The sequence below is a fragment of the Pituophis catenifer genome, unplaced genomic scaffold, assembly GCF_029215685.1.
Source record: "Pituophis catenifer annectens isolate HBS135680 unplaced genomic scaffold, rPitCat1.0.hap2 SCAF_7, whole genome shotgun sequence".
NCBI classification, from domain to species: domain Eukaryota; kingdom Metazoa; phylum Chordata; class Lepidosauria; order Squamata; family Colubridae; genus Pituophis; species Pituophis catenifer.
The window spans coordinates 88,543,406-88,555,029 of record NW_027256887.1 but is presented as its reverse complement, the minus strand read 5'-3'; the positions used below and the strand labels follow the sequence as shown (position 1 = coordinate 88,555,029).

General features: G+C 46.8%; 1 protein-coding gene and 1 non-coding gene across 2 annotated transcripts; one reads left to right on the top strand and one right to left on the bottom strand.

The window, feature by feature from the left end:
- Positions 1 to 987: 987 nt before the first annotated feature.
- On the bottom strand, positions 988 to 1,059 carry TRNAP-AGG (transfer RNA proline (anticodon AGG)). Its single transcript has one exon. It is a non-coding gene; the product is annotated as a tRNA-Pro (tRNA).
- Positions 1,060 to 3,257: 2,198 nt separating this feature from the next.
- On the top strand, positions 3,258 to 10,175 carry OPN1SW (opsin 1, short wave sensitive). The gene is made up of 5 exons (XM_070947848.1): positions 3,258 to 3,609; positions 4,735 to 4,903; positions 6,353 to 6,518; positions 7,552 to 7,791; positions 10,056 to 10,175. Exons 1-5 carry the CDS (start codon positions 3,264 to 3,266, stop codon positions 10,173 to 10,175), a joined length of 1,041 nt encoding a protein of 346 aa, XP_070803949.1. The 5' UTR covers positions 3,258 to 3,263.
- Positions 10,176 to 11,624: the final 1,449 nt, after the last annotated feature.

Here is an 11,624-nt window from a genome sequence, read left to right as displayed (position 1 = left end):
CAGACTAAAAGCACTGTGATTAACACCAGCTGTCTGCAATTACTGTAAGTTCAAATCTCACCAGGCTCAAGGTTGGCTCAGCCTTCCATCCTTTCTAAGGTAGGTAAAATGAGGACCCAGTTTGTGGGGGCAATAAGCTGACTTTGTATAAATATACAAAAAAGGATGAAGGCTATTGCTTAACGCATTGTAAGCCGCCCTGAGTCTCCGGAGAAGGGTGGCATATAAGTTAAAGCAAAAAAAATAAAAAAATCATAGGTTTTAAAATTGTTTCTCAAAATATCACGTTCGATGAGAGCCGTGTTTAATGTAAAAAGGTAGAAAAATCCAGAAGGAGCCTGAGAAAACTTTTTTGGGATTTTAGAAAAAAAAATGTGTCAGATTTCATCAGATAAATGGATTGGTTAGACCTGTGACTCTCAACCCTGGGAACTTCCAGATGTGTGGACTTCAACTCCCAGAATTCCCCAGCTAGCACATACAGGGAGTCCTTGATTTACAAGAGTTGACCGTTTAAAGTTACAACGGCACTGAAAAAAAGCAACGTAGGACCGTTTTTCACCCTTACGACCGTTGCAGTATCCCCAGTAAATCATGCAATTTACATGTGGATGCTTGACAACTGACTCACATTTATGACAATTGCTATGCCCTGGGGGGGGGGGTGTCACATGTCCCCTTTTGTGGCCTTCTGATATGCAAAATCCCTTGGGAAGCTAGATTCACTTAACAACCGGGTTAACTAATTTAACAACTGCAGTCATTCACTTAACCAACACAGCGAGAAAAGTTGTAAAAATGGGGAAAAACTCACTTCATAAATGCCTCACTTCGCAACTTTGGACTCAGTTGCGGTCGTAAATTGAGGACCACCTGTATAGCAAGCAATGTCCGTCAAATTTTAATCTGTATTTCTCTGTCTGTCTGTCTGTCTCTCTCTCTCTCTTTCTCTGCTTTCTGGAAAAGTTATCCGAGGCATGAAAAGTTGGGCTCGTCCGGGATTTGAACCCGGGACCTCTCGCACCCTAAGCGAGAATCATACCCCTAGACCAACGAGCCAGCTGTTTCAGATGTCTTGCAGATGTTTCTTTTGGGCGGACTGCTAATTAGAGGCTCAAATTTCATTCTTGACTCCTGGCAACCGGCAAAACCAGTTAATGTGCCACGTTGGTGTGTTTTTTGCTTGCACAAAATATTTTAATTTTCCTGGAGGCCCTTGAGAAGAAACAGTGACAAGAACAATTTGCTAAAGGTAAATGAAACTCGACTCCAGTGATTCTGGGAGTCGGGGATTCTGGGGGTGGGAGTCCTCCAAAAATGCATTCAGAACACAGCACTGCAGACCCAAACATTTTCTTCAGGAATGTTGTTAAAACTCAAGCCAAACAATGAATAGGAGAAAAAAAATATAAAAGCAGTCCTCATTTAGCAACCACAATCGGAGCTGGCAACTTAGTCGTTAAGCGAAGCAGCTACTAAGTGAAACCATGGCTATCTGGGAGTGGCCCCAAAGAGAATGAGAGACATTGAGAAATCAACCCTGTTATCTTTCTACGTGCATCAAATTCAGTGGCTGCAACAACCCTTAGTAACCTACTTATTTGCACAAATGGTGACTCAGACGTTAAATGAAACAGCCGCTAAGTGAAACCACGACTGGGCTTACTTTCTGATTTCAGCTTTCCTTTGCTTTACAGACCTGTGATGGTCATAAGTGAGAGGATCGGCTGCCGAGTGACTTTTTCATCACTGTTGTAAACTAGAAATGGTCACTAAATGAGACAGTCGCTAAACGAGGACAACTTCTACATAGAGGCTACAGAGTTAGCAATGTAGCATAATCTCAAAATCCATATATATTTTTTTAATCTTAGAAAGATTTAGTTCTGTTGAAAACAAAACAATTCACTTTTGATCATATTTCTCAAAAGTTATATTTTCTCTTCGCTGGTTAAAAAAAAGGGAAAAAAAAGAAATATAGGAAGTCCTCGACTTACGATCACAACGGAGCCCCAAAATAATTTCTGTCGCTAAGTGAGTGTTGCTCTATTTTATGACCAAGGGGGATGCTGCAACGCAGTGGTGAAATCCCAATTTTTTTACTACCAGTTATGTGGGCGTGGCTTGGTGGGCGTGGCTGGGGAAGGATACTGCAAAATCCCCATTCCCACCCCACTCCTGGGGGAAGGATATTGCAAAATCTCCATTTCCACCCCACTCTGGGGCCAGCTAAAGGTGGTATTTGCCGGTTCTCGAAACTACTCAAAATTTCTGCTACCGGTTCTCCAGAACCTGTTAGAACCTGCTGGATTTCACTCCTATTGCAACAGTCATAAGTGTGAAAAATTACATAAGTTACTTTTTTCAGTCTCGATGTAACTCCGAACGGTCACTAAATGAATGGTTGGAAATCAAGGACTACCTGGCGCAACGTTCAAGAATCCATCATTGTCAATCAGAACCAGGTTTCACTCTCTAACCTGTTGTTTCTCAACCTTGGTTACTTGAAGATGGGTGGACTTCAACTCCCAGAATTCCCCAGCCAGCAAAGCTGGCTGGGGAATTCTGGAAGTTGAAGTCCACCCATCTTCAAGTAGCCATGGCTGAGAAACACTATTCTAACCCTCATTATGCTACTTGGGACTGAGGGTGATGGTGTTTATTGGGCTAAGCCATTGGACACCTTGTTGGGCCAACGATGATCAAGACCCAGCTCCTCTCAACCACTTTATCTTGGTCAGTTGACCAGAAGTTTAGTCTCATCAAATGTAGGAATGTCCAACTGGTCTTCCAAAGTCATTCCAGAACAGGAAAGCAATACAGGAAACGCTCCCCTTCTTGATGGCCACCAAATTGTGGAAGCCCAACTCAACGGAGCGATGATGAGCCCATTGGTTGGATAGAGAGAAACCAAGATTCGGTCAGAACGATAGCTAAGGTGGAGTTGACTCCACCTGAGAGAAGATGAGGAGAAGCTGAGAAGGACAGTTTCTGTCTTATGGTCTTACCCGTATTTGTCCTCTAAGATCTCAAGATCCTGCAGCTAGTCCACAAATGAGATTACTTTCTCGGGAGATTTATGGAACAGAAGGCCGGATTCTTATACATCCCTAATCCCCAAGTTTGCATCTCGGATGATCAGGATTAGCAGCTGATCCCATCTTGAGCCATTAAGTGGACTTTGTCCTCCATGGGTGTCGTCCTATAATAGGAGAGGAGAAGTCTTCTGGAAGGGTCCACACTGGTGTCCTGTGCTTGGGAGGATGTCCGAAGAAGACGAATTATACCTCTATGAAAACATCTCCTCCGTGAAGCCTTGGGATGGTCCCCAATATCATATCGCGCCCATGTGGGCCTTCCACTTCCAAACCATCTTCATGGGCCTGGTCTTCTTTGCCGGGACGCCCCTCAACGCCATCATCCTCTTCGTCACCATCAAGTACAAGAAGTTGAGGCAGCCGCTCAACTACATCTTGGTCAACATCTCCTTGGCCGGACTTATCTTCTGCGTCTTTGCGGTTTTTGTGGTCTTCCTGTCCAGCATCCAAGGTTACTTCTTCTTGGGTCGTCAGGTCTGCAAGTTGGAGGCCTTCCTAGGCACGGTAGCAGGTAAATACAAGGACTGGGAAAGTAACAGGTGGATTTCCCGTAAGTGGGTCCTACTCTCAGCCTTGGTCATTTTAAGCGAGGTGGACTTCAACTCCCAGAAGTCCCCAGCCACTTGTTTTAAGAGGTGTGGCCGTCAGGGCTATCTGGAGAATCCTGGGAGTTGAAGTCCCAGTTTCTTTGAATGTTCAGGGCAGTATTTCTCAATCTTGACCCCATTAAAAGGTGTAGATTCCAACTCCCAGAATTCTCCAATCGGCACCGAGGATCACACCTCTTAAAGCAAGCTGGCAGTGGGATCCTGGGAGCTGAAGTCCACCCCTCTTAAAAAAAAAAAAAAAAAACAGGTTGAGGAACAATGGTTGAGTGGATTTTCCATAACGCAGCCATCAGCCATCAAGGCTGATGATCTTCAGATGGAACAACCTGTGGTGTCCTTCAGATCCAGTCAAGTGATGGAAGTTGTAATCTAGGACGTTTGAGGTGGACCTAGTCTTCGGAGAGGGGCGGCATATAAATTAAATTAAATTAATTAATAAATTAAATTAAATTAAATTAAATTAAATTAAATTAAATTAAATTAAATTAAATTAAATTAAATTAAATTAAATTAAATTAAATTAAATTGGAGGTTATCCAACCCTTCTTGAACATTGGGTGAAAAAGCCCATGTTAACATTATAATGCAGGGGTCATTAAACATGGCCAATTTAAGACTTGTGGACTTCAACTCCCAGAATTCCCCAGCTGGGGAGTTCTGGGAGTTGAAGTCCACAAGTCATAAAGTTGCCAAGTTTGGAGACCTCCGTATGAGTGGATTTGAAGTAGTTATTGTCCCTCAGATCAGAATGTATTAACCATAGGACATCTGATAGCGCAGGAGCCCATCAATACACTCCATATGCCTTAAAGCAAGCCAGCTGGGGAATTCTGGGAGCTGAGGTCCACCCCTCTTCAAGGGGCCAACGCTGAGTAACACTGCCCTGAAGGTAAGGATGGAGATGGAGAGTTGAGGGCGTAATTTGAGGGTTGGGGGGAGTTATATTCTGAGCTCCTGCAATTATCCACTTCTAAATCCCCCCTCCCCATCCATGCCTGTCTGTCTGTCTGTTTGTCCGTTGTCTCCAGGTCTGGTCACCGGCTGGTCCTTGGCCTTCCTCGCCTTCGAACGCTACATCGTGATCTGCAAGCCGCTGGGGAACTTCCGTTTCAACTCCAAACATGCTGTGGTAGTGGTGGCAGCCACGTGGATCATTGGAATCGGGGTCTCCGTCCCCCCCTTCTTCGGCTGGAGCAGGTTTGATGGGCACAGAGAGGAACCAGAGTAGTTTCTCCTACATCACTGGAAGTCGCTGAAACTACTGGAAGTAGTTTCTCCTACATCACTGGAAGGAGAAAAAAAATTGGTCCGGGGTGGTGTCCGGATTCCTGCCTTGGGCAGGGGGTTGGACTAGAGGACCTCTAGGATTCTGTGATTCTCTTCATATTCTTGCCTGAACGAATATGATGAAATCATATCATGAACAAGCTACGCGAACTAGGTAGGTTTAGCCTAGGGCAGAGAAGGACACACGATAGCCGCCTTTCGGTAGTTGAGGGGCCGTCGCGGAAGATGGGGGTTGCATCCATGGGTGAGACAAGAAGCAATGGGAGGAAGATAGTTAAAGAGAGATGTAACCTAGAAATAAGAAGGAATTGCCTGACAGTGAGAAATATTAATCAACTGAATAGCTTGCCTCCTGTAGTTGTGGGTGCTTCATCACTGGAGGTCTTCAAGAAAAGAGCGGACAACCATTTGTCCGAGGTGGTACAAGGACTTTGAGGAATTCTAACATTCGTTCTAACATTCCTTCCAACTCTAGGATTTTGTGACTTTTATGTATATTCAAAATTAGCATTGTACAACCCTAGTGGTGTGGCCCGTATGCAGCCTGTGCAGCTAGTAGCTGATTCGAACAGCAAGGAGGCTGGTGTGGTGCTGCGCCAGCAGCCTGTGCAGCTGGCACTCAAGTCGGACAGTGAGGAGGCTGGAGAAGATGTGGTGCCAGAGGCGGGGATTCAGCCAGGGCCTTCAGAAACTCCAGAAGCTTCCATGGGTGAAGAGGAAGAAGAGGAGGAGCCTCTTCTCGATGCACGGGTGCACAGAGCTGCCAAAAAGGCAGGAGTGGCTCTTCAGGAGGAGGTCTCCTCGAGAGTAAGGCTTGGGGTTAATTGGCCACTCCCTTAGCCTATTTTAGGAAGGACACCGACTGAAGCAATTTGCAGGGAACAACTTCAGTCACTCTCCTCTGGCACCACATCTTCTCCAGCCTCCTCACTGTCCGACTTGAGTGCCAGTTGCACAGGCTGCTGGCGCAGCACCACACCAGCCTCCTCACTGTCCGAATCAGCCACCAGCCGCACAGGCTGCGTACGGGCCACAACACTGTAGAACGGGTTGCCTCCAGAAGTTGTGCTCCAACACTGGAATTATTTAAGAAGAGATTGGACAACCATCTGTCTGGAATGATTAAAGATCTCCTGCTTGAGCAGAGGGCTGGACTAGAAGACCTTCAGGGTCCCTTCCAGCTCTATTCCAAATAAAAAATCATTTGTTTGGGATGGTATAAGCACTCCTGCCTTGGGGGTTGGACTAGAAGACCTCCAAGGTCCCTTCCAGCCCTAGGAGCCTATTATTTTTTTTTGTTTTTATTTTTATTTATTTTATTGCAATTTATATGCCTGGCAATGTTTTTCCGTCTTACAGGTTCCTCCCGGAAGGGCTGCAGTGTTCCTGCGGTCCCGACTGGTACACGGTGGGTACCAAATACAAGAGCGAGTATTACTCGTGGTTCCTCTTCGTCTTCTGCTTCCTCATACCGCTCACCATCATCATCTACTCCTACGCGCGGCTCCTGGGTGCCCTCCGGGCGGTAAGTCATGAATGCCCTGTCTGGATTACAGGTAGTCCTCGATTTACGACCACAATGGAGCCCAAAATTTCCTTTGCTAAACAAGACCATTGTTAAGTCCGCTTCACCCGATTTTATGACCTTCCTAGCCTCAGGCATTAAGCGAATTGCTGCCGTTGATAATTTAGTAACCCGGTTGTTAAGTGAATCCTCATTGACTTTGCTTGCCAGAAAGTCACAAAAAGTGATCACGTGGTCCCGGGACACTGCAACCGTCATAAATATGTCTGAATTTTGATCACATGACTATGAGGAAGCTACAAGGGTCGTAAGTGTGAAAAACAGCTGTAAGTCACTTTTTTCAATGCCATTGTAACTTTGAAGTGTCACTAAATTAACGGTTGTAAATCGAGGACTGCCTGCATGGATTTACGGTCTTCTGAAAGATGAGCTCCAGAGCTTGTATTCAAGATTATGAGGAGGCCCATTGTAGACATGACTTGCAATAACTCAATATCATCTAGAAAGTTCAGACTGTCGATGTGTTAGTAGTTTATTGTGTTGGAAAGAGTTGGAAGTCAATACCTTTTTTCTTCTTCTTTTTTTAACATCCTGAACTGCCCTTCTTTTTTATCCCAATCTTTCTTTTCATTGTTGTTTATGTTATAATCAATCTCAATATGAGGAGAAGGAGGATTGGGATTTGATGTCTGAGCTTGGTTGTTTTCTTGCAGATGTTTCATGGCCCAACTAGAGAACATCATCAGTACTAGGTAGGAGTGGGCTTTGCAGAAAAGAAGAGGAGGAGGAGGGGGACGACTGTGGGGTCCTTGATGTTTTCTGAACTTGATTATTTTCTTTCAGACATTTCATGACCCTATTAGAGAACATCATCAATGCTAGAAGGGAGTGGGATTTGTGAAGAGGAGGAGGAGGAGGAGGAAAGAAAAAGAATTGTGGGTCCTTGGTGACGGCAGTTTTCTTGCAAACATTTCATGACTCAACTAGGTCACCTCATCAGTGCTGTAAAATGTCACAACTCTTCTGTCCACAGGTAGCCGCTCAGCAGCAAGAGTCGGCCACCACCCAGAAGGCCGAGCGAGAGGTCTCCCGCATGGTGATAGTGATGGTGGGATCCTTCTGCACCTGCTATGTTCCGTACGCCACCCTGGCCATGTACATGGTGAACAACCCTCAGCACGGCCTCGACCTGCGCTTGGTCACCATCCCTGCCTTCTTCTCCAAGAGCTCCTGCGTCTACAACCCCATCATCTACTGCTTCATGAACAAGCAGGTGAGTGTGACAGGTCCAAAAAGGCCAGGTTGACACGTGAAGGTCCAATGAAACTGCTTCGTCAAGGAATTGTCCAGCCGATGTCCACATGAAGTCAGAGACGCTGACACGAAGATCGAGTTTTATGCAAATAAATATATTTCACATTTATACTTTCAGCAGACAAGAGAGTCAGGAACATCCTGAGGTAAATTTTCAGACAGTATACCAAGCACACAGAAGAAGAAAAAGGCGGGAAAATAGGGACACTCCCCCTTTATACCCACAGCAACCAATTGCAGGGCAGATTGCCTCATGCATGAGCAGACAAGATAATCAGGGACATTAAACATCGTGAGGTAAATCTAAACAGCATGCAGAGCAGACAGAAGAAAAAGGCGGGAAAAAGGGAAACTCCCCCTTTACACCCACAGCAACCAATCACAGTGCATATTGCCTCATGCAAGAGCCAGCACTCTCCAGCCAATCAACTACAACTGTGTGTTCTGGCCCATTGTACACTTTATTGTTCCAGATACTAAATTTAATATCTTAACATGTTTTATTGCTAAAAGCCTAGGCGCAGGATTCTTCTCAACTAACAGCTTGCAGCTGGCTAGGAATTAGATAAGGGTCAGTAGAATACAAGGGAGGTTGGACTTAAACCCCTTGTGACTACATAAGGATTCTAGGCTGATGCCTCCTTTGACTCCGCCCCCCCAGATTCTGCCACTTTCCCCCCTACAACAAGTATCTCACTTGGAGCAAGGAAGGGATGGAAGAGAGCAGTTTATCTGATCAACTTTTGCGGTGGCAGATACCGAAGAAGTTTACCACAAATGTTTAGGGGTGGTCATGAACTCCCCCACCATAAGTAGGTTTAGCCCTCAAGAAACAGGGCCAACCAAGTGAAGAACCAGAGCCCTGGGTGAAGGAACAGGGACGTGGTCATGCGGAGGTGGGGCTGAACGAGCAAAATTATACAACCATTTGTGGAAGGAAAGTAGGAAGACCACGATGAACACAGTTCATGGTTAAAGAATAATCAATATGGTGGCCATCATAGAAAGTGGGCACCGGAGATCTCTTGACTATTTGGGCCATGTCCTGCAGGGACCTCTAAATGAAGGTCCATCATATTGACCTGCAACAGGCGTTGTATGACTCCAGGCAGTGTTTGCAACCTTGATTTATGGTTGTCGGAACACAGCTACTGAAACGAGGTTCATCATGGTCTGTGTGCATCTGTCTGCTAAATGTGGGCAGAACATTTCGTGTGAATTCCAGGAAGACTTTTTGGACAAATACCCCTGGGCTCTGGGCTGCAGGGTCAGAGAAGGCAGGTGAGGTCAGACAGGGCCGGTTTTCTAGGTACCCTCTTTGTTAGTCTGTAGTAAGTTGTCCAACCTTCGCAATTTTAAGATGTGTGGACTTCAAGTTGAAGAATGCAAGTCTTAAACTTGCCAAGGCTGGACACCCCTGGTCTACAGTGAGCGGAGGCTACGTCTGACAACTTTGGGGGTCAACCTGTTCTCCAAAGCACTTGAAAGTAGAATGAGAAAGAATGGATGTCCCAAAGGTGCATTTTCAAGAGGCAACTGGATTTTCTGGTCCCACTCCTTCCCACCCCACCCCGCTCCCACCCACCCACCGCACCTCCCCGCTCCTGGCATGCGATGGCCCGGTAAGCCCGTTTTTTGCTGTCCCCAGCCTCCAGAGCCTCTCTAGGAGTCTGGGGAGGGCGAAAACGGCCTTCCCCACACATCCCCGGAGGCCCTCCGGAGGCCAGAAATGGCCCGTTTGCCAACTTCCAGTGGGGACAGCAAAAAACAGACCTTCCAATCCCACCGGAAGTTGACAAACGGGCTGTTTTCAGCCTCCAGAGTGCCTCCGGGGAGGGTGGGGATGACCGTTTTCACCCTCCCCAGACTCCTAGAGAGGCTCTGGAGGCTGGGGACAGCAAAAAACAGGCCTTCCCCACCACCCCCCGAGGTCCTCCAGAGGCAGGAAACCGCCTGTATTCCTACTTCTGGTGGGCCCAGAAGGCCCGAAAAGCAGCTGGTCAGTCCACACATGCGTACCAGAGTTGAGCTTGCGTGTCCACTGATATGGCTATGCGTGCCACCTGTGGTTCACCATTATGGATATATAGGATCCCCTGCTTGAGCAGCGGGTTGGACTAGAAGATCTCCAAGGTCCCTTCCAACTCTGTTATTCTGTATTCTATAAGACCTTCTCGGGCAATTTCCGAGCAGTCATAAAACTGCTGTCTCCTCCCTTCCCAGTTCCGTGCCTGCATCATGGAAACTGTGTGCGGCAAACCTATGACGGACGACTCTGACGTGGTCTCTCAGAAGACGGAGGTTTCCTCCGTGTCCTCCAGTCAAGTCAGCCCCAAGAGCTGAGAAGCCCACCAAGGCCAGGCCCAGAAGCCACTCTGCACGTTGGAACGCGACCAAGACGATGACTATGCCAAAAAAAGAGACCCTCTCCCCACCCCACTGTCCCACAAAACACACTTCTTTTAAAACACACACTCACGCAGACACACACAAAACATTTTCTTCCAACAGCACCACTCCAGGGCTCCGTTTAGAGTGGACGAAGAGAGTTTGGCGCCTTCTCAAGAGGAGCTGCATGTTTCCATTATGATTTTTGAACCCAAAAAGCTCCCCCAAACTTTTTCCTTCGTTACCCAAACTCCCTATCCGAAAGTCGATTCTACCCATCAAATGCCCTTGGAGTTTGGTGGTTTTCTTGCAGATGTTTCAGGACCCAACTAGGGAACATCATCAGGACTAGAAAGGAGGAGGAGGAGGAGGACTGTGAGGTCCTCTGTGCTCTCTGAGTTTAGCTGTTTTCTTGCAGACGTTTCATTACCCAACTAGGTAACATTATCAGGGCTAAATGTTCTTGTTGCGATCGGGTCATAGCCTTGTGAGCTGTTACCCAGAGGGAAAATTCACTTTTATCTAATTTGGGGTAATTTATGGTAACATCATTGGTGCCAGAAGGGAATGGGGCTTATGGAAAGGAGGAGGAAGAGGAGGGGGAGAGGAAGGAGAAAGAAAAGGAGGAAGAGGAAGAGGAAGAGGAAGAGAACTGTGGGCTCCTTGGTGCTCTCTGAGCTTAGTTGTTTTCTTACAGACGTTTCATTACCCAACTAGATAACATTATCAGGGCTAAATGTTCCTGTTGCGATCGGGTCATAGTCTTGTGAGCTGTTACCCAGTGGGAAAACCTACTTTTACTCCATTTAGGGTAATTTACCCAGCACTCTCCTACCCCTTCTCTTGCAAGCAGTGCAGAGCTGCAGCCTAGGTGTTATAATCTGTTGAAACCATGGCTAGAACCGCACCCGGCTCCGATGCATCCAGACTCCCCTCGCTTGTCTCTTTCGGATGGCCAAGTTTCAGCAGAAGTTTTTGGGAAGGATGGACCTGAAACCCTTTGTTGTTGTTTTTTTAATGCGCAAAGCTGGTGTGAATTTTAGGACCGCGTCTCTCTCCACCGCCCATATCCTTTTCTTAGAATTCGGAGCAAGCCATGGCCACAATAAACCAAGTTCAAGGGATGCGGTGCAAGGCACTGATTTGGGGAGAGCAGCTGCGATTGTCCGCCGAACCTTCTGGAAGGAAACGGAACATTTAGGACTCTCACAAACAGCTTGGACAAGCAAGCCCATCTTTCCTCAAGCCCCTGTTAAGAATGCTGTTGCTTGGAGTGGCTTTAATGAACCAACCGTTCAAAGCAGCCGTGTCTTTTTTTTTTCAGACTTGGGTGCAAAAATGGTTGGGAAGAGAGAAAGGGGGGGAGAGAGAGAGGGAGGGAGGGAGGGAGGGAGGGAGGGAGAG